The sequence below is a fragment of the Rhinatrema bivittatum genome, chromosome 4 (assembly GCF_901001135.1).
Source record: "Rhinatrema bivittatum chromosome 4, aRhiBiv1.1, whole genome shotgun sequence".
NCBI lineage: Eukaryota > Metazoa > Chordata > Amphibia > Gymnophiona > Rhinatrematidae > Rhinatrema > Rhinatrema bivittatum.
In genome coordinates this window covers 102,791,597-102,814,049 of record NC_042618.1, presented here as the reverse complement: position 1 = coordinate 102,814,049, position 22,453 = coordinate 102,791,597, and the positions used below count along the sequence as shown (strand labels likewise).

Here is a 22,453-nt window from a genome sequence, read left to right as displayed (position 1 = left end):
GAATGGTTGCTGTCCTCTGGATGGTTTTCAAAAGCCTGATGCCGGGCCGGTTTGAGGAGGAGGTTGAGGCCTAGAAGCTCTCGGTTGTCTAGGCTGGGTTCTTTGCACTGGTCTGGACACTACCACGGGGAGCTGGTGGATAGCACCTACATGGTCTATAGTAGGTCTTTCTGGTGTCCTTCCGTGCTGTGCAACATGGAGCAGAGGAACTATCTTGTGGGATAGCAGATAATTGACACAGAGTTTCAGAGTGTTCCTTGAGCTGAGCTACTGCGTCCTGAACTCGTGTTCCAAAAAGGTTATCACCAAACCAAGGCAGATCTGCTAGCTTCTCTTGAACCTCAGGCTTGAGGTCAGAAGCTTTGAGCCAGGCCCAACGACGTGCATGGATACCAGTTGCAGCTACCCGTGAAGAGGTCTCAAAACTGTCATAGGCAGCAAGGACCTCGTGCTTACCTGCTTCCAAACTTTTGCGAATGATGTCATTTACTGAGTCCTGATACTGTTGAGGCAAAGTCTCAGATAGTTGTTGCATCTGTTTCCAGAGGTTGTGCTGATACTGCGTCATATATAGTTGATATGACGCTATTCTGGAAACAAGCATTGAGCCTTGAAAGACTTTTCTGCCTAGAGTGTCTAAGAACTTTTGTTCTTTGCCAGGCGGAGTTGATGAATGAGTTTCTGGGCGGATTCTACCACCACAGATTGGTGTTGAAGTTAGGCCCTCTGATAACCAGGGATGTGCTGCACCAGATAGGTGGTATCCATCCTTTTGTTAACCGGTGGTACTGAGCATGGGTGTTCCCATAGCCTCTGTTGCAATTCTACTAGGACTTCATGTACCAGAATTGCTAGTACCTCCTTAGGAGGGTCCACAAACTGTAGAACCTCTAAGGTCTTTTGTCTGGTATCTTCTTCTGACACTAGTTGAAAGGGAATAGTGTCAGCCATGTCCTTTACAAAATTGGTAAAAGATAAGTCCTCTGGGGGGTGACTTTTTCCTGTCTTCAGGTGGGGACGGCTTAGACAGGATGTCCTCTGAAGAGGTGTCGGTGTCTCTGTCATCCCAAGAGTTTGATGGAGGGCGCCTTGGAGGAGAAGTATGAGGAAGCATCAATGGCATCGGTGTCTTTTGTGGAGGCATCGATGGGGAAAAGAACGGCATCAATGGAGATACCGGAATTCTCGGCCGAGAAAGTCCGGAGGGCCCTGGCATGGGTTTAGAAGGCAAAGAAGCCCCCGAGGCCTCATCGTCACCGACAGAAATCGTAGTGATAGGCTGCACTGGAAGAGCCCCAATCAGGGCATCGAGCTTTGATATCAGTGACTGGAATATTGAAAAGTCTGGTACCGGTATTGGCATCAGTGATGGCACCGGCATCGGTTCCAGCGGTGTCAATGGACGAAGATCCCGGAGAGCTTCTTTCACTGCCTGGCGGATAAATCCGTCCAGTTACTCCCTTATAGCTGGTGAGGTCAGAGCAGCTATAGGTGGTGGCAGAGAAGGCGTCATCGGCACTTCCACAAGTCCCTGTGGTGGCTCGATGCCCGGCACCTTTGCAGGTGGGGAATACCTCGGAGTAATAGGCCTTGATGGCTCTTGTAGATGAAGCCTCTTCGGCGATGGCTCTCTCGGCAACAATAAGACTTCTGGCGTCAATGTCCATCGATGCCTATGACAATGCTTTTGTTTATGTTCCGTGGTTTTTTCAAGCCTGGATGTTGATTTCACCGATGCCGCTGTCGGAGTCTATGATAGCCAGTCTCCGGAGCCGTCAGGGTGACGTTTGTGAACGACTAATCTTTTAGATGCTCCAGCCGGAGACGAATGAGTTGACGTCGATGGTATAAGCTGTATATGAAAGATGTTCCATCTTTTCTTGTTGGGCCCTCCTGCCCTTGGCGGTCATTTCAGCACATTAAGGGCAGGAAGAAACATCGTGCGACTCTCCCAAGCACAGAACACACTCGATGTGCGGGTTGGTGATCGACATTGTGCGAGGGCACGTCGGGCATTTTTTGAAGCCCGTGGTCATGATGAAGGCCAGATAGCCATTGACGGCCTTCTGACCAAAAAATGATTTTAACCCGGATCAAAACGGGAAAAACTGTACTCACCGGCCGGTGGAGTAGGGATTTTTTAAAAACTTTTTTTCTCTCACAGTAGATGTGTGAGGAATCACACAGGGCTCCTTCACCATGATGCTAACTGCAGCGTGGAAAAACGAAGACTGAAGGGAGACCCCTGTGGCTCGAGGGATCATGGCATGCTGGGCATGCTCAGTGTAAAAGTAAAAAGTTTCTAGAAACTTTGACAAAGTTTTCCGTGATAGGGCTCCATCCAGTGACGTCACCCATATGTGAGGACTAGCATCCTGCTTGTCCTGGGATAATTCCCTTTCATATCTCTTCTTTGCTTAAGAGTTGCAGGTGACAAGTCGTTATATCTCCCCAACTTATACTTTTCCCAAATTATCATTGCTCTTCCTGAAAGCATATAATTGCATCTCGAGGAAAATTATTCCTTTGTGGGTCCAATGCCCTATGCATTTACTCTATCCAAATCTGCACTGGATCAGCTGAATTCTCCTCCCCAGACCACAGCAAATCTTTGCTCAGTTTTAGTACAGTCAATACGCTATATTCATATTCATTCATTTCTTGGAGCTCCTGAATTATATTATGTCTGGATCTATTTTCTAGACCTTCTAATTTGTCCATTATATCCGTATTCACAGTTTCTAGCCCCTTTTTCAGCTTCTCTCGCCTCTGTAGCCTGCTCAGTGAGCTCTCATTTTTTGCTAATTTATACTGGTTCTGAATTTAAGTCCCCTCAGAGCTCCGAGATTGCCAAAACTTCTCCTACTCCAGTTTTTACATCTGCACTGTCCGCTCAGAGCCTGAGGATTCTCGTACCCTGGGATCTCATCTTCGCCACAAGCTTAGGGGCTGTTCTATCAGCAACAAAAAAGCTCTTTATTTCTGCTATTTTTTGACAAGTAATTATATTTGCTATTTATGATTGCGTGCCACAAGCTTTTTGAAGGTCTTTCTGCTGCAGATATTGATTTAATAGGCTATTTTGCTGCATCTAGTCAGAGCTCACAATTCAAGCAGTCATCTTGGTCCGTGACATCAGCCCCTCTCATTCATCCTGAATTTTAACATTGTCAGGGGCTTGTTGAGATCTCAGAGATTCAAAATAGGATGGAGACCAGAAGTTTTCTTTGGCATGAGGAAGTATTTGGAGTAGAACTCTTGTTTTTTGGGGGTTTTTGTCATATTGAAACAGATTTTATCACATTGGCAGCAAAAAGGGCTGACAACTTGTTTTTGAAGAGTTCAAGCTGCTCCGTTTTTATAGAGAGGATTTTTAGAGGCTTGTTCTGTTGAAAAACTAGCTGAAAAAAAACCTTCACCAATTCAATAAGTAATTTTTAAATGCACAAGCTAATTAAGTAATTAAGAAGGAAACGACCTCAGACATTAAGAATGCATGTGAATATTCACTTTAAGCAAACTAACTAGTACAATCATTGGTCAAAAACCTCCACCTCATAGAAAACGCTATTATAGTTGTCATAAAGGATATTGGAAAAGTCATTGACTGGTACTTGTTCACACACAAACAGGCTAGTGTTTGCCATTTTGCAACTGTCTGAGAAAGCTTTGCACCAAAGTTTTGGTGTCAAAAACGTGAATGGAGTCCTTATACCAAACTCATAACTTAGCTGAATAAAGTAGAACAAATTTCACATTCAGCTTTGCAAGTCTCGAACAAATTGGGACAAATTTCCTCCTTTTTCTGAATCATGATTAGAAAAATCCTAGTAGATGAGGAGACTCTGGTTCTGAAAATTTTTTTTCTTATAATAAGTCTGCAAAATAACCAATTTACAGATGAAGTTTAGTAGCTTAGCAAAGATAACGTTTGCTCTCGAATGCCCCATTTGTTTTTGCCCAATTCAGTGCACTCGTTCAAAAGCCAATTGTCCTGCAGCTCATTGAGATTTAGCTCCTTTATCAATCATGTCTCCAACATATGTAGCAATTCTCTATCCGTCATAGAATTCTCCAATCCCATGAACCCTAAAAAAACAGTCTAGCTCTGTTTTCTAGATTGATGATTTTTTCATCTTTATCTTCCGCAGCTTTTTTGAAGGCTTATACTTTCTCTTTTAGTATTTCAAAGTTCTTTTCATTTGCACTAATACATCCTTAGAGCCAATTTCTAAGATAACATTTTTAACTTCAGCAATTTGCTCAACAATGTGTTCAAACTTACTATCAAGGGCCACTACCACAGCAGAGGTTTTAAGTCTACAACGCCTGCATCTTCCAGGACCATGGAGTAGCAATTTCAGTAGTGCCTGCCATTTTGGTGTCCACAGGCTTCAACTTATCTTTTCTCAGCAATTTTGAGGACATTTCAGCACTGCTTCCCAGCAAGAACCTGTCCATACTCCCACCGATCCAGATTCCAATTGTTCCATTTCAAGCAGTTAAAAAGAGTTAGGAAGTAAACATTTCTTTAGGAGGATGGCATCTCGAGTTTAGGTGGAAACCATTACCAAGCCCACCGCATCATGTGACCCCCAAAATTATCCATTTTTAATTTTAAAAATTGTTGCACTGGTGAGATTTGTAGATTGATTCAAGCACTCATTACACTGTACTTTCTAATGGATAGGTTTTTGGTTGCTTTTCTACTTTACCTGTGGTAACTGCTGCTGTGTTGTATATTTTGTAGGTAAAATTCCTTTATTTTTAAGGTACTGGAAAATGAGTCGATGGATCAGAAGAGAAGATGATGGAGCTCGATCATCTAAAAAGATAAGAAAAGAGGGAGACAATGGAAGGATTGTCAGGTATATTACATGAGCTAAGAAGGACCTCCTTAGTGTATATTATCTGACAGGCTGAATGCCAACTTTAGATGACAGCTCATATTGAAAAGAACATGAGAACAATGATCAGTATATCTCTGATCATATACTTGCCCATCGTTCAGAAGCTTTTAGAAAGAAATAAAAAAATTATTCCTTACCTGCTAATTTTCGTTCCTGTAGTACTAAGGATCAGTCCAGACGGTGGGTTATGTCCCCCGTCCAGCAGATGGAGTCAGAGCAAACTTCGGAGGGTGCTGGCATATAAGCTGGTGCACCCTCCCCAGATCCTCAGTATCAAGAATATCAAAACCAAGACAGAGCACTTTCCAGGTAGAAAAGGGTGGATCAAGCACATTTGCAACTGGAACTGTAGAAATCTAACAATGCAGCTTGCAAAGAGAACTGTCGAAACAGAAATGAGCAAAAAGCTACAAACAGAACAGGAGGCGGGCAGAAGCGAGACCCACCCCACCAAAGGCTGAACAGTCAGACAGGAGAGATCACACGAGCAGGAGTACCTCCAGATCCTAACAAGACCAGGGAGGGCGTCTGGACTGATCCTTAGTACTACAGGAATGAAAATTAGCAGGTAAGGAATAATTTTCTTTTCCCTGTACGTACCAGGATCAGTCCAGACGGTGGGATGTACCAAAGCTTCCCTAAACCGGGTGGGTCCCTGAGAACCCTGCTCGAATTACCCTGTCACCGAAAGAACCTGAGTCGGAACCGGCAAGTGAAGCCGGTAATGTCTGGAAAACGTGTGCAGGGATGTCCAAGTCGCTGCCCGACAAATTTCCTGAGAGGAGACGTACTGAGATTCCGCCGAGGACGTCACCTGGGCGCATAGGGAATGAGCCTTGATCCCTGCAGGGGGATCCCTACCGGCGCCAATGTACGCCGATACCACCGCTTCTTTGAGCCATCGCGCTATCGTAGTCTTTGACGCTTGGTGGCCTCTCTTATTCCCGGACCAGAGGACGAAGAGATGGTCGGATACCCGGAAGTCATTGGTCACCTCCAGGTAATGGAGGAGAATTCGCTTCACATCCAAGCGCCGGAGAGACCTGGGGGCATCCACCGGGAAGGACGGTAGCTCCTCCGTCTGATTCAAGTGGAACGAAGAGACCACCTTGGGTAGGAACGAGGGAACTGTCCGCAAGGAGACTCCCGAGTCCGTGAGGCGGAGAAAGGGCTCCCTGCAAGAGAGCCTGCAGCTCCGAGATGCATCGCGCCGAGCCTATGGCCACCAAGAAAACCAGAAAAACCAGAAAACCAGAAATTGCCATGCTGGGTCAGACCAAGGGTCCATCAAGCCAGCATCCTGTTTCCAACAGAGGCCAAACCAGGCCACAAGAACCTGGCAAGTACCCAAACACTAAGAAGATCCCATGCTACTGATGCCAGTAATAGCAGAGGCCATTCCCTAAGTCAACTTGATTAATAGCAGTTATCCAAGAACTTATCCAAACCTTTTTTAAACCCAGCTATACTAACTGCACTAACCACATCCTCTGGCAACACTTCACTAACCAAGTCCTTTTAAGATCATATTATAAGACAATATCGAACTGGATCGTCATGAAGCATGGCCCCTGCCACAGTAGATCCCCGTGAAATGGCATCCTGAGAAGGGGGTCCACCTAGAGCCTCTAGATTGGCAAAGCACAGCCCCCTGGCCAGTCCGGCATTACAAGAAGCACTGTTTCTGTAAACCCTGCGACTGTGGGTCCCCCGCTCCCGAGGCAGCTCTTCTAACCCAAGGATTTCAGATACCCCGGGAGTGCCACTGAATAAGCGCCCTAAGCTGTGAGGTGCCAACATACCAGGCCAGATTAGGCACCTGGAGACCGCCCTTGATCCTGTCCTGATAGAAGGTTGATCGGGCTACCCTGGCAGGTCTGCGCTGCCACAAAGATAACAGGGCATTGGGGCTTGGTACTGGTAAGGTCTGAAAGAAATAGCAAAGGCAGGGTAAAATGTTCATTTTAACTATCGCTATTCTCCCAAACCAGGAGACGTCCCCTCCATCCCAGTGATCTAAGTCTTTTTGGAGATTAAGAAAAAGGGGTCCATAGTTCAATCGGAATAATTCGGAACCCTCTGGGCCAGCGTCACCCCCAGGAATTGCACCCAGTCTTTTGCTAGACGGAATGGTAATGTAGTCCTGATAGATTCAAAGCATTCCTGTGCCAGGGAAATATTTAGGAGCTCCGACTTATCTTCATTTACTTTGAAGCCAGAGAGTTTGCCAAAGGCCCGCATCTCCTGCAGCACGATCTGGAGACCGCTTTCAGTGTGATATGCTTGAGAGAGGCCTGGCGCAGAGGTTGGAAGGGAGGCCCCGAAAGGACTCGAAGGATTAAATTGAGATTCTAGGAGGGGTAAAGGATGCTGCACCGGCGGCCGCAGGTGCTTGACCCCCTTGAGAAACCTTGCGATGTCCGGATGAGACGAGGGGTCTGGCCTTCCTGCGGTGCGAGCTAGCGAGGCCAGAGCAGAGACCTGCACCCGCAGAGAGTTGTAGACGAGTCCTTTCTCGAGACCGTCCTGGAGAAACGCCAAGATTTGCTGAACCGAAGCAGTGGTTGCATAAGCACCGTGTCCGGAGCACCAAACCTCGAACACTTTCCAGACATAAGCGACCGACGTCGAGGCTTTACGCGCCTTGAGGAGGGTGTCTACAACTGGGACAGCATAGCCCTTGTGCAGGAGACTCCGCCTTTCAAAAGCCAGGCCGCAAGACAGAAGTGTTCCGCCTGGTCGGAAAATACCGGCCCCTGACGAAGCAGCCGAGGCAGGTGGGAGAGCACAGGGGACCGTCCACCACAATGTTGAGTAGGTCTGCGAACCACGGGCGACGCAGCCACTCCGGAGCCACTAGGATGACTGTTCTGTGGTGAGCCTCTATTCTCCTTAGGACCTTGCCCACCAGAGGCCACGGAGGAAAAACAAAGCAGAAACCGGGACGGCCAGGGGAGCACCAGGGCGTCCACCCCTTCTGCGCCATGCTCCCTCCTACGACTGAAGAACCAAGGGGCTTTGGCGTTGGAGAAAGTTGCCATGAGGTCCATTGAGGGCGTCCCCCAACGCCGGGTGATGAGAAGCATCGCCTTGTCTGAAAGGACCCATTCTCCTGGGTCCAGCGTCTGTCGACTCAAGTAGTCCACTTGGATGTTGTCCACCCCGGCGATGTGCGAGGCAGCTAGACTGTCGAGGAAGCGCTCTGCCCAGGCCATCAGACTGGCAGCTTCGAGGGCCACCAGACGGCCTGCCGGTTGATGTAGGCCACTGTGGTCGCGTTGTCCGATAGGACTCGTTCCGCCCGGCCTCTTAGCAGACGAAGAAACTGGACGAGTGCCAGATGCACCGCTCTGGTCTCCAGGCGATTGATCGGCCAGGTTGTTTGTTCCTTGGACCACTGGCCCTGCGCCGAACTCTGTTGGCATACGGCTCCCCAACCAGTCAGGCTGGCATCGGTGGTGACCACCACCCAATCCGGTGTCTCCAGAGGGCAACCTTGAGCCAAGTTCCTTGGGTCCAGCCACCACCGCAAGCTGTTCCTGGTGGTCGAGGGGAGAGGGAGAACCGCCTGGTAATCCCGAGAGACTGGTTTCCACTGCGAGAGCAGGGCCGCTTGCAGGGGCCTCAGGTGCGCGAACGCCCACGGAACCAAGTCTATTGCAAAGGCCATGGATCCCAGGATTTGGAGGTAATCCCACGCCGTGGGAACCGGAAGAGACGCAAAACGAAGGATCTGTTCTTGAAGTGACTGGGCTTTGTCTGGATGCAGGAAGACTTTGCCCTGAGCTGTATCGAAGCGAGTTCCCAGGAAGTCTAGGCGCTGGGAGGGTTGGAGACTGCTCTTGCTGAAATTTACCACCCAGTCGAGAGACTGGAGGAAGCGAACCACTCTCTCGACTGCCGCCTGCCCCTGTGAGAAGGTCTTCGCCCGGATGAGCCAGTCGTCCAGATAAAGATGGACCAGGATCCCCTCTCGCCGTAGCGCAGCCGCCACTACCACCATGACTTTGGTGAAAGTTCTGGGGGCGGTCGCAAGGCCAAAAGGTAAGGCCTGGAACTGAAAGTGTTGGCCCAAAATGTTGAAGCGGAGGAACTTCCGATGAGCCATTAGGATCGGGATGTGCAGATAGGCCTCTGACAGATCCAAGGAAGCGAGGAACTCCCCCTGGTGCACTGACGCAATGACTGAGCGAAGGGTCTTCCATGCAGAAGCAGGATATTCGGAGCGCCTTGTTCACTTCCTTGAGATCTAGAATGGGACGAAATGTGCCGTCCTTCTTGGGGACCACGAAGTAAACTGAATAGTGCCCTGAGCTCACCTCTCCGGAGGGGACGGGCGATATGGCTCCTAGATCCAGAAGTCTGTTCAGAGTCTGACGTACCCCCAGGCGCTTGGGACTTGACCCGCAGGACGAGAAGATGAACCTGTCTCTTGGGCGACGCACAAACTCCAATGCGTAGCCGTGCCTTAGGATGTCCAGGACCCACTGATCCGTGGTGATGTTGACCCACTCCTCGTAGAAAAGAGCGATGCGACCTCCGATCCGGGGAAGCGAGGAGTGGGCAGGCCTGGCATCATTGAGGAGGCTTACCAGAGGATCCCTGCGCCGAGGCATCCCTGGGCGGCCGGGGCCACGACTGGGACCTGGCTGAGGGTGTCCTGTGGCCCTGTTGCCTGGGGCCCCTGTATCGGTGCTGGGTGCAGGAACGGTTCCTGGCGGTAGAAGACGGACGATAAGAACGCTGGCGGTCCTCGGGCAGCCGATGTACCGCATTTTCTCCCAGGGATTTAATGATCTGGTCGAGGTCTTCTCCAAATAGAAACCTACCCTTGAAAGGTAGAGCGCCCAGACTTGATTTGGACGATGCGTCCGCCGCCCAGTTATGAAGCCACAGGAGGCGTCTGGCGGAGACCGCCGACACCATTGTCCTTGCTAGGACATGGTCATGGATAGGGTGGTCATGGATAACCATCTGAGCTTTTCTGATTTCATCAACACTATGGTTAAAGAGTGCTACTACAAACTCCAAGTTCTAAAAAGGCTTCGACCCCTCCTTCATTTTCACGATTTCAGGTCAGTGTTACAATCCATCATCTTCTCGAAAATGGACTACTGTAATTCACTGCTTCACGGCCTCCCAGTCTACACCCTAAAGCCTCTTCAACTGTTACAGAACGCTACAGCAAGGTGTCTCACTAAATCCAACAAAAGAGATCATATAACACCAATTCTAAAGAAGCTCCACTGGCTCCCAGTCAAATCTCGAATCCTGTTTAAACTTCTATCAATCACCCACAAAGCCATATTCAACAACACTCCACTGGACCTCAGAATCCCTCTTCAGCTTCACACCTCTTCCCGACCGCTAAGATTAGCACAAAGAGGAACTCTACATGCACCTCCCATGAAAACATCTTTAAGTAAAAGAGCTCTATCCACAGCAGGCCCCAAACAGTGGAATCTGCTTCCTCCGGAGCTAAGGCTGATACATTGCCCCAACACGTTCAAAAAAAAGACTCAAGACATGGCTATTCGGTCAAGCATTCCCTTAACTTACTTAGTCTTCCACAGCTCCCATAGACTGTTTTCAAACTGTTGACATCCAGAACCTATGCTCATGTTTTTACTCATCAATAAGAAATTTCTCCCTCCTCCCCCCCTCCACGAACAGCCTTCCTTCCCCCTCCCCCCCCATTAGCAAACCTCCCTCCCCATGCGCTAGTTTCGCTCTAATAGTGCATACTGCTACTGTTCCTAGTTATGTTATGTTATATTATCCAAGTTGTTCACTCCCTTGTTCATTGTAAGACATGTTGTCATTGTTTTCTACTTGTTATAATGTAAACCGGAGTGATAAGTAATTCTGTTACCTGAACTTCGGTATAAAAAAGGCTATAAATAAATAAATAAATAAATAGGACACGCAGTAGGTCGTGAAGGGCATCAGCCCCATACGCATTGACGGCTTCCAGGCGATCCGCTTGTGCCGCCTCCTCCGGTGGCAGTTGTTGAGAGGTGAGGAGCTGCTGCACCCACCGGAGCCCGGCCCTCTGTGTGAGGGAGCCGCAGATGGCCGCGCGGACCCCCAGGGCCGAAACCTCAAAGATCTTCTTGAGACAGACTTCTAGCTTCCTGTCCTGGAGGTCCCGGAGGGCCGTGCCCCCTGTAACCGGGATCATAGTTCACTTCGTGACGGCGGAGACCGCAGAGTCAACCTTAGGGACCTTGAGGAGATCCAGAAAGTCTCCTGGGAAGAGGATAGAGCTTGTCCATAGCTCTGCCGACCCGGAGGGAAGCCTCCGGGGTGTCCCACTCTCTCACCAAGAGCTGGAGGAAGGAATCATGGATTGGAAAGGTCCGAGCCAAGGGACGCAGGCCCGCCAAGACCGGATCCCCCTTTTTGCTGGAAGAGGCGACGGTGGGAGCCGGGAGACCTGGCAGCTCGACAGGCGGATCGAGGTTCAATTCTTGAAGTACGTGAGGGATAAGATCCACCAGTTCCTCCTTACGAAAGATCCGGAGTACCCGCGGATCGTCGCATTCTAGATGGGCTGCCAGAAGAGTGTCATCATCTGCCGTCGACGCCAGGTCTCCCCCCCCCCACGGGCAGACCCAAGTGTACCCTGGGGCCGCTGTGCCCGCTATCCGGGGAACCTTAGCGGGCGGGGGGTCCGGAACTAAGCCTCCTGGCTGCTGCATGCTCTGCAGGTAGGCCTTGTGCATCAGCACTACAAAGTCGGCCGATAAGGCAGACGGCAGCGGGGGGGTGGGTGGAGGAGGGGGTCCCTGGGGGGCTCTGAGGTGGCCAGTGGTGGACCCGGGTCCCGATTCGGTGGCGATGGCGGTAAGAAATCCTGTTGTGCTCCTTCTGTATCGGAGCAAACGCTGCCCTCCAGCTCCAAGATGGCCGCCGCTCCCGCCAAAGGAGAGGGCGGGGCCAAGCCCCGAGGGCCGCGGCGCTTCGAAGAGCGCGGCAGAGATGCTGTCTGAGGACCGGCGCTAGTCTCCCCCCCAGGGAGACACCTGCCGCAAAGTCCATCCCGTGATCCCCCCAGCCCCGGGCCGCCGCAGGAGGGACATCGTGGGCGCTGCATCGCGCAGGCCCGGGGGGTGAATCGGTTGCGCGGGAGCCAGAGGAGCCCGGAAACTGCGCGGGAGGAGCGGACGCGGCGTGCCTTCGCTCAACTCAGAGCCCCCCCCCCACGAGGGCCGCAGGGGAATGCTACCCCCCTGCAGCGGAGGCCCAGGGGAATGTAGCTTCGCGGGGCCGAGGGGGGGGTCAGTAGACCACGCTTCGGAGGGGGGGGGGAGGGGCTGGCTCCACCAGCAATCACCACCTGCTGCCGAGAAGGAGACGAAGAGAGCCCTGTGAGAACAAAAAATAACAACAAATGTTAACTTACCCCTGGGCTGAAGGAGGAGAAGAGAGAGAGAGGACCGAGGGAAAGAAAAACAGTCCTGCTGGTAAGAACACTGGGGCTGCAAAAGCCCGGGTAAAGAACGCTGACTGAGCTCAAGAATTTTTTTTTTTTAAACAAGGTTCTACTTGATCCAACCTGAGGAAAGGAGAGAGAAAAATGTGGAAAAAGATATCCACCAGACAGGGGAAGCACTGGGTTCCCCTACTCACATCTGCTGGAGTCAGAGAGATACTGAGGATCTGGGGAGGGTGCACCAGCTTATATGTCAGCACCCTCCGAAGTTTGCTCTGACTCAATCTGCTGAACGGGGGACATAACCCACCGTCTGGACTGATCCTGGTACGTACAGGGAACAGATCTTTTGGAGATCTTGCAGTGCCTACTAGATAACATATGTTCAATAACTTTAAATCCCTCCCTCTCCAGAGAAAGCACAAGATCACCTATCGATGCAGTATTCCTTGTTCCGCAATTTTTAAAACAACCCACATTTTTCCATACTGGAAGCCTATATTCTGATATCTTGTCACCTTAAAAGTCAATCGGACGGTGACTAAAACAAGAACTAGCAGAACTGCTCACCCCCTGACGCTCCACCAATATTTTACATGAATTTTATTCTTTTACACCACCATCTCTTTTCCCTTGGCTTCATTTTGAATTCTTACCATCCATTAAAGATTCAAATGTCACATCAGAAATGGTTCTGCATGCTTTGTTATTGAACAGAGCACCATCTGTGAGGTACAAGAAGAAAGCAATAATGACAATTCTGCTGTTTAGTTTTAATTCTCCCGCCTATCATGTTTCCCCGACTACTGTTATATGATATTACAATATATGATCCATTTGAGTACAATACTATCCAAAAGCAAATTAATTTTCATGTAATACAATTGAACATGTTGCATCCAAATCTGAATATAAAACTATTCAATCAGATGAAGAAAAACTTAGTTTCATTTTAGTTCATGAATCACACCTTCTTCCCTTAAGTTATCACAATGACATATTTGGTGATGGTGGGGCTGTTTACTAATGTGCATTGGTGCAGTAAATAATCTGCTCTATATAATTAACTTTAGTAATTGCTGCATAAACCCGGTTTTACTGCAACTGGTAATGGGAATGCATCAGTATACCAGTTGTGATAACTCCAGCTTGATAGCCTTCCCAGCCCTTCTCCATAAAGGGCCCTCTAAAACTGCCAAAACCAGAAGTAAACCCTGGCAGAAGCATAAACTACCCTTCCTCAGAGATGTCAAAGAACTCTGAACCCCAATATCTCCTATCACCTGAGAGCTTTCAGGGAAGATCTGAGCTTGCAGATTCCCCCCATAAGACACCCGCCCTTTCTATTCCCCCACCCCATTTAAAGTGGTGAAAGGGGTAAGTGGTAGGCAGGAGTAATACCCACTTGCTCTGAGGCATCAAATGACACCAGCTGACTGAATGAGAGCCATCAGGTCAGGTGGCATAATTTGGTGCCTCAGAGCAAGCGGGGCAGGAACAATTTGGAACTGCTCCTGTCCTCTCAGCTGCCTTTCAGCACTTCAGATGGGGTAGGTAGGGGAGAGAGAATCTGGGAGCTCAAAGCATACCCTTGAAGTTCAAGAGGGTGGGTGTGTGTGTGTTGGGGGGACATCGGCATTCTCTTAACACCTCTCGGGGCAAGAAGGTTTAGCATGAATCATGGGTTGTCTTTCATGAAAAGTCAAGAGGATGTGGCTGAGACATTAGGAGGCACATTAACCAGTAATGGAGGGGGCATTGTGTGGCAGATTTTAAAACCTGTGCGTGGGGGCAGATTTGTTCGCACAACCCAGCGCAAACAAATCTACGCCCAATTTTATAACATGTGTGCGCAGCTGTGCGCATGTTATAAAATCCAGAATTGGCGCATGCAAGGGGGTGCACAATTGTGCAACTTGCGCGCGCCGAGCCGCACAGCCTGCCTCAGTTCCCTCTGAGACCGCTCCGAAATCAGAGCCTCCTCGGAGGGAACTTTCCTTCTACCCCCTGCACCTTCCCCTCCCTAACCCGCCCCCCCGCCCTACCTAGAACCCCCCCTTAACTTTGTTGAAGAAGTTATGCGTGCCGGTCGACCCGCGATCCCAGGCACAGCGGCAAATGGCCACTGTGCCTGGAGGCTCAGGCCCCGCTCCGGACCGCCTACGCCCTGCCCCTTTTTGCAAGCCCCGGGACATACGCATGTCCCGGGGCTTGTGCGCGCCGCCGAGCCTATGCAAGATAGGCTCAGCACGCGCAGGGGGAGGTTTTCGGGGGTTGCGTGCATATCTTACGCAAGTAACCCTTGGAAAATCTACCCCTGTGTGCGCTCCTGTGGAGTACAGCTTATTTGAATTTTCTAGCTAAATTACAGCATGTTTCCTTGGTTCATAATCAGCATAATACAAAGATGAAATACAATGCAATGCAAAGTTGCAATAATTTTTTTTCAGTTAGTCTAAAACAGGAATTAAGACTCACAGTAGGTCTTTAATATAAGTCCATGACTTTTAAAGAATTTGACTTATACTAGTGATTTTTTTAAAACTATACTGTATCATATCATAAACAAATATCTATTATATCCAACAGCTTTTACTAAGACCACTTTGTAAACTTGTATATCATCACAGACGTGAATTGCATATTTCACAAATAAATGAGCAAAGGGAAGGGGGTGGGGGGAGGAGAAATCTATAATGGCTGAACAAGCCAGTCACATTTAAGCTGAGTTCTGTCAAGTAAAGGCTTTTTTTTCTCTTTTGTTATTTTCCTTTGTCCTGAGGGTCAAGGAATGTAAAGAGAAATTTTCTTATTTGTTAATTTTCCCTCCATGAAATCTGCTACACCGGGCCGGATTTACACATTTCTGAGCCCTAGGCCAAAGCACAATTCTGCACCCCCTCCCCCCCAAAAGTTGATTTATAATTTTCAATTTAATATGTAATAGTTTATTTTTTATACTACTGCTGGAGCTAGTACTGCACTCAGCAAATATCAGTACATACATAACAAGCACAGAAACATTTCTTGATGGTCAGTTTTTTAATTTTAATTAAGCATTTCATATATGGCTACTCCACTGTATATAAATCAATCCTTTTTAAAGGGTCCCCCGACACAGACCCCATGTTTCGCCAAGCAGGCTGCGTCGGGAGGGACAGTATTTTAAATGACACCAATTGGTGTTCCAGACTGTATTGCTTCACAGGGAGTATTTAAAACTGTCCCTCCTGAAGCAGCCTGCTTGGCGAAACACGGGGTCCGTGTCGGGGGACCCTTTAAAAAAGATTGATTTATATACAGTGGAGTTGCCATATATGAAATGCTTAATTAAAATTAAAAAACTGACCATCAAGAAACTTTTCTGTGCTTGTTATAGTTTATTTTTGAAACATATAAGCATTTAATACAATCTTTATAATCGTTGAACCATATATTTTTAATTCAAAACTACACTACTGCACTACTTATGAAATTGCATAACATTAACACATACAAAAAAAACCTTTCCATCGAATTTCTTCAAGTCGACTTAAATATCTACTAGAATTTCTTCCTTCGTGCTGTTGTCCATGAAAAGGCTTCAATTGTTTCATTGAAGTCGACAGATCTTCTTAAATCTGCTTCAATGCAAAGAAGTGCAAGGGCATTCAGCTTATTTTGCTGCATTATAGATCTTAAATGATCCTTGATTCTTTTCAGAGGAGAAAAAGACCTTGCAGCCGAGGAATTAGTCACTGGCATGCAGACAAACATTCTTAATAAAATGTTAACTTTTGGATAAACTGTTTGTAGTCCTTTGTCTCGTAGCCACTTGCAAAGTGCTAAGGGGTTTTTAGTCCCAAAGTTACAATCAGTTTTGTGAGATTTTAGATGGACAAGTTCATCGCATAGAGCGGGTTCCAGATCATCTTTCAAAATCAAAAGCAGTTTTCTTTCCTCTTCTTCAAGTTCAGGAGAAGTCAGCGACCAGAATGTCGTAATAGCACCAAATCTTTCGCCAAACTCTTTCAGATCGATACTGTAAGGCCGCGTTACAAAGAGTGCGGCAGTGCCGGGCGCACCCTCGTTTGCCCCACGCACTGTTCTGATCACATACCGCTCAATACTCTATTTAAATTGCTTGCAAATGCAAGCCGCGTCTGCAAAGCGTTAGGCCCGCGCAACCCATTTTACTGTATAGGCGCTTAATACAGCACCTATACAGTATCCTGGGTGCACTGGTACCTGTCATTTCAAATGTCATTTGAAATGACAGGTACCAGGAAGTGAATCCCAACTTTAACCCTAAAAACCGAAAATCCCCTCCTCCCGAAGCAGTTCCACATGTGCCAACTTACCCGGTTCTCCTGGTTCGGTGGCTTGCAGCGTTCCTCCCCCCCCCCCCCCCCCGCACAGGTCCCGGTTCTCCTGGCTCGGCAGCGGCTTGCAACGTTCTTTCCCCCCCCCGAGCAGGTCCCGGTTCTCCTGGCTCGGCGTGAGCCCACTGTTCTGTGCCCTCTCCGGCACGAGCGGAGTGAAGCCTTCTTTCGTTGGCCGGAGCGCCCGTCGATTTGGGCGCTCCGGCCAATGAAAGCGCATAGACGGGCTGAGCCAGGAGAACCGGGACCTGCGCGGGGGGGGGGAACGCTGCAAGCCGCTGCTGTTGCCAAGCCAGGAGAACTGGGACCTGCGGGGGGGGGGGGGGGGGGGACGGGGGACGGGACGGACGCTGCAAGCCGCTGCCGAGCCAGGAGAACCGGGACCTGCGGGGGGGGGACGGGGACGACGACCGCTGTGAGCTGCTTTCGCCGCCGGCTGCCCCCTCCGGAGGGCGGCAGAGAAGGGAAGGGGCTGAAAAGCAACAAAAGGTAAGAAAACAACAAAAAGTAATGTCGAGTCGCTTCGGGAGGAGGGAATTTTAGGTTTTTAGAGGTTTCCTTTTGGGGGAAAGTTTGCCGTCTACCATTACCCCTGCCTCTAACGCAGGGGTAAGGGTAGGTGGTAAGTTAGCAGGTTAAACGCGGGGCAAAATGGCAGGGTAAAATAGCGATAGTCGGGGCGCGCATTACTGTATGGGAGGGAATAGCTAATTCGCTCGTTTACATTTAATATACATGCCGCGTGCGGAAGGGGTTACCCGGGGATTTAAAGAGGCGGTAAGGATGAGTTAAAGGGGATAGTGTATCACAGGAAGGGCTAACGCGGCCGGAAAGTGAGTAGAAAGCGGGTTAGGAGTGGGGTAACCGCGGCCCCACTTTACTGTATCGGCCTGCTTGTAAGCAACTGGCCTTTTCTCAAGTTCTGCTTTAAGGTTGTCAACTATCATTAGAAATGTATTGATTCGGAAGTTGTCACATCCGCTTAAATGAACTTCACCATCACGTGACTCATCAGATTGAAGTTTCCTGAGAATCAAACGCTTTTCATCACGCTCATATACTTTCTTTTCAGAAATGTTGAGAGCTTTTTCCTCATATTTCCCCTGTAAATTCCTCCCCCCACTGCAGTTAACTTTCCCTATTCTGTATCTATCCCCCCTTAGCCCCCCTGCAATCTCCCTCCCCCCTGCTGTTAACCTATCCAAAATGCAGTTTCCCATTATTACACATTGTTACTTGTTCTATGTAAAGCTCCTTGCTGTTTTGAGTTACCTGTAAACAGAGATGATGTTCCCAATGTATCCCAGTATATAAAAACACTTAAATAAATAAATATAAATAAATATAAATCAAACTGTTCTTGCAGTTCTATCAAGAACTTTACTAGTGATTGGAGAACTTCAGCAACTTCCAGAACAATTTCCACGTTTTGAACATACTTGTTCACTTGGTGTAATCTGAGCAGCACAGTTCCCCAAAACTGTGCCATGAATGCTGTTTCAAGTCTTCGCAGCTTGATGAGCACACCTCTAGCTTCTGCTCGAGTTCCTGATTTTTGGGTTTCGTCACTTTCAAGGTATTTCAGAGCATCTATGATGGCAAACCAATCTTCTTTCAGTGCCCTACAGGCATCATATCTTGCCGACCATAGTGTAGTGGAGAGGCTTTTTGCAGTGAGGGTGCTATTTTTCTTCAATGCTTCCCACCTCGCTGGAGATGTAGAAAAGTAATTATAAGGCTCTTGAAGCAAATTGAAAAATGATGTGGCTTCAGTGCAACAATCAACAGCATGCATACCCACTAAATTTAGCAAGTGTCCTGCACAGGGTATGAAGGATGCAAGAGGACAAACTTCAAGTATTCTAGCCTGAAGACCTGAATAAACACCAGCCATATTAGCTGCATTGTCGTATGATTGTCCACAACATTTCAAAATATCAAGGTGGCAATCTTTTAGAGTCTTAGTTACAGCTTCAAACATTTCATGGGCTTTGTGACTAACCTTAGGTAAAAACTTGATGAATCTTTCAACAGGTTCCCCATTTTCCTTAACAAAGGAAGATAAATGACAGCTGATCCACATGCGAGATATCAGGAGTTGAATCCAAAACAAGGGAATAGTATTTTGAGATTTTTGCTTCATCAGTAATATGGGTCAGTACTTTCTTAGCTAAGAGCTTGATGAACTCATTACAAATAGTTGACGAGAGGTACGATGTCTGTCCACTACCTGGATTTCCAAATCTCCTGATGTCATAAGCCAAAAATGGATCAAACGCAGAAATTGTTTCCAGCATCATCATATAATTGTCATTATTATTCGAACCAAATATTTCATTTGAACCTCTAAAGGCAAACCACGAGAAGCTAGAGCTTTTATGACTACTACGACTCTGTGTAACACATTTTTCCAGTAGTCAATGTTATGGCTGGCGTCAGTCTCGAGCAAGCACGCGAGACTTGGCATTCCAGGGCTCTCTAGGTGGAAGAGAAGCGAGGTGTGCCCTTGCAGTGGTGAAGACGGTCCAAGTCTCAGCCACTCCGCCGACCTACACGCCCCGGGAGACCACAACACTATGGTGGTCGCTGAACGGTCCTCCGAGCGTTCCCAGCCCTTTTGGACCTGCCGCAGGGAGCAGCAGAGGCGGCAGGCCGGACGGAGGTCAGGATGGCACAGGACCGAAGCGGTCAAAGCAAGGTCTTGCAACTTGGAGCAAGGCACAAGTGGAGTTCAGGACGAAGACAGGAACAAGAGGGGTGAGCTGGACCCTCAGGTGCCCTACCAGACGCGGGCTGGTCGTGGACCACACTGTCTCCTACAGAGAAAGGTGAGAGGCCTCCCGTAGCTCCAGCTATGGGAGGAATCTTAACAGTCAATTTCTTGATCAAGCATTTTAGTTAGCTGCAGATCAATTCTTCCCAGTTTGGCTCCTCTTTGTTTTAAAGTAAGGATGTTATTTCTGTGACTAACAGAATTTGTGTTCTTCAGTCTAAACGAAATGTTCTTCTAGTCATTAAATCCATTTCTTACAAAAGATAATTCAGTCTTTACATCAGAATGGAAGAGGCGACAAGGTCCAAAGAAGACACTTCCTTTCTTTTCCAAGTAGATTAACCAACCTCGGTCCTGCGATCACCGTTTGCCAGTATGCGGCTGAAGATTTGGCCAATATATTGGAAGCTGGTTCCCACGAATTCTCTTCTGGTCCAAATCCTTCCCATGAAATCAAATATTCCCAGCGTCGCTGATGAAAGCGTACAACTAGAATCTCATGCACTTGATAAATAATATCTGCATCCGCTGATGTACCAATTTTTTCGGAAGAATTACGATGAAATTTAGATTGTATAAATGGTTTAAGTAGTGAAACATGGAATACATTATGTATCCAAAGATTAGACGGAAGTTTTAGTTGATAAGAAACAATTCCAATCCGCTCCACAATTGCAAATGGACCAATAAATCTTGGCGCTAAATGCATCGATGGAAGTTTAAGAAGTATATTTCGGGTACTAAGCCATACTTTTTCTCCTGGTTGAAAAATAGGTGCTATCCTACGATGTTTATCAGTTGTTTTCTTTGCTATAGAAGTAGCCCGAAGTAAATTAACTCGTGTAGAATCCCAAATTGATTTAAGTTGAAGAGTAGTAATTTGAGCTGCAGGTGAATTAACCATTAATGCGAGAGGTAATGGAGGTTTTAATTGTTTTCCATAAACAATTTGAAAAGTTGAAAATCCAGTAGCAGAGTGGATGTGATGATTGTAAGAGAATTCTGCCCAAGGTAACAAGGATACCCAATTATCCTGTCTTTCACCTATAAATAACCGCAAATACGTCTTCAAAGATCTATTAACTCTTTCTACTTGTCCATTTCCTTGGGGGTGATATGCAGTAGTAAAATCCAACTGGATGTTAAATTTTTTACATAAAGCCTTCCAAAATCTTGCAGTGAACTGCGTTCCTCGATCTGAATTTATATGTTGCGGTAGAGCATGTAACCGAAAGATGTGTTCAGTAAAAAGCTGTGCCAATTCTGGTGCAGATGGAAGTTTCTTAAGTGCCACAAAATGAGCCATCTTGGAAAATCTATCCACAGTAACCCATAACACTTGTTTTCCCTCAGATAAAGGTAAATCCACAATAAAATCAGTGGAAATGTGAGTCCAAGGTTCTATTGGAATGGGTAAAGGTTGTAACAATCCCCATGGTCATCCTGGCAATGGTTTTTGTTTAGCACAAGTAGGGCAAGATTCAACATATCTTCTTACATCCAACTTAATATTTGGCCGCCAATAAAAACGAGAAATCAACTCTAATGTTCGAAGCCTACCAGGATGTCCAGCAGTTAAAGAATCATGAGCCCAAGAAAGAACTTGTTTCCGCAATCGTGAAGATACTACCATCTTACCATCAAAAGAAATCTTATTACTTGCAATTAAAACTTTAGCAGGATCAATAATATATTGTGGTATATTGTCTGAATTTTCATTTCACAATTGCGTGAAAGAGCATCAGCTCTGATATTTTTGGTAGCTGGACGATATTTTAATAAAAAATTAAATCTACTGAAAAATAAAGACCATCGTGCTTGTCGGGGATTCAAACGTTGTGCATGACAAATATTCTAAGTTCTTATGATCAGTATACACTATTACTTGATGTATAGCTCCTTCTAACCATTGCCTCCATTCTTCAAAAGCCATTTTAATGGCTAATAAATCCTTATCTCCGATACTATAATTCCTTTCTGAAGAAAAAATTTTTTTGGAAAAATACGAACAAGGTAATGATACTCCTTTGTTGGATATTTGACTGAGTACTGCTCCCACAGCCAGATCGAAAGCATCCACCTCTACCACCAATGGTCTGGTGGGATCTGGGTGGCGTAAACAACTATCATCCAAAATGTTGAGATTACTTACCTGATAATCTCCTTTTCCTTAGTGTAGACAGATGGAATCAGAACAAGTGGGTATAGTGTGCTCGTGCTAGCAGTTGGAGACGGATCTGACGTCAGCACGGGTACATATACCCCCACAGGAAGTGCAGCAATTCAGTAATCTTCCTTGCAAAAGCCGTTATGGACATATGAGTACCGACCGATCGATTAATTAAACAGGATTACCCTGACCGATTGATAGTAGCTGGAGACCGCCAGGATTCTCAAGCGGAAGGCGTCGACACCCGGCAGGGTGGATGCCCTATGTACTAAAACATGGATTACCTTGAGTCTGTGAAACCCCATGAATATTGGCAGCCGGGCGGGATGCCGAGTCCATCTGTCTACACTAAGGAAAAGGAGATTATCAGGTAAGTAATCTCAACATTTCCTAGCGTGTAGCCAGATGGACTCAGAACAAGTGGGATGTACAAAAAGCTACTCCTGGACTGGGTGGGAGGCTGCCCGAGGTCTGTGCAGGATTGCCCTCGCGAATGCGGTGTCCTCCCTGGCCTGGACATCCAGACGGTAGAATCTGGAAAAGGTATGAAGGGAGGACCACGTCGCCACTTTACAGATCTCTGCAGGCGACAGCATCCTAGTTTCTGCCCAAGAGGCCGCTTGCGCTCTTGTAGAGTGAGCCTTAACCTGTAGAGGTGGTGGTTTTCCCGCGTCTACGTAGGCCGCCTTGATCACTTCTTTGACCCAGTGGGCGATAGTTGCCCATGAGGCCGCTTCCCCTTGCTTCTTCCCGCTGTGAAGGATGAACAGGTGGTCCCGTCTTTCGTACTGCTTCTGACACTTC

At 47.6% G+C, this 22,453-nt stretch overlaps 1 protein-coding gene across 1 annotated transcript in view; it reads right to left on the bottom strand.

Moving 5' to 3' along the window:
• Positions 1–22,453, bottom strand: part of KNL1 (kinetochore scaffold 1) — a 629,191-nt gene that overhangs the window by 86,837 nt on the left and 519,901 nt on the right. Inside the window, 2 exon segments of the mRNA XM_029598563.1 lie at positions 4,716–4,825; positions 13,002–13,070. Coding sequence (XP_029454423.1) covers positions 4,716–4,825; positions 13,002–13,070 — 179 coding nt within the window.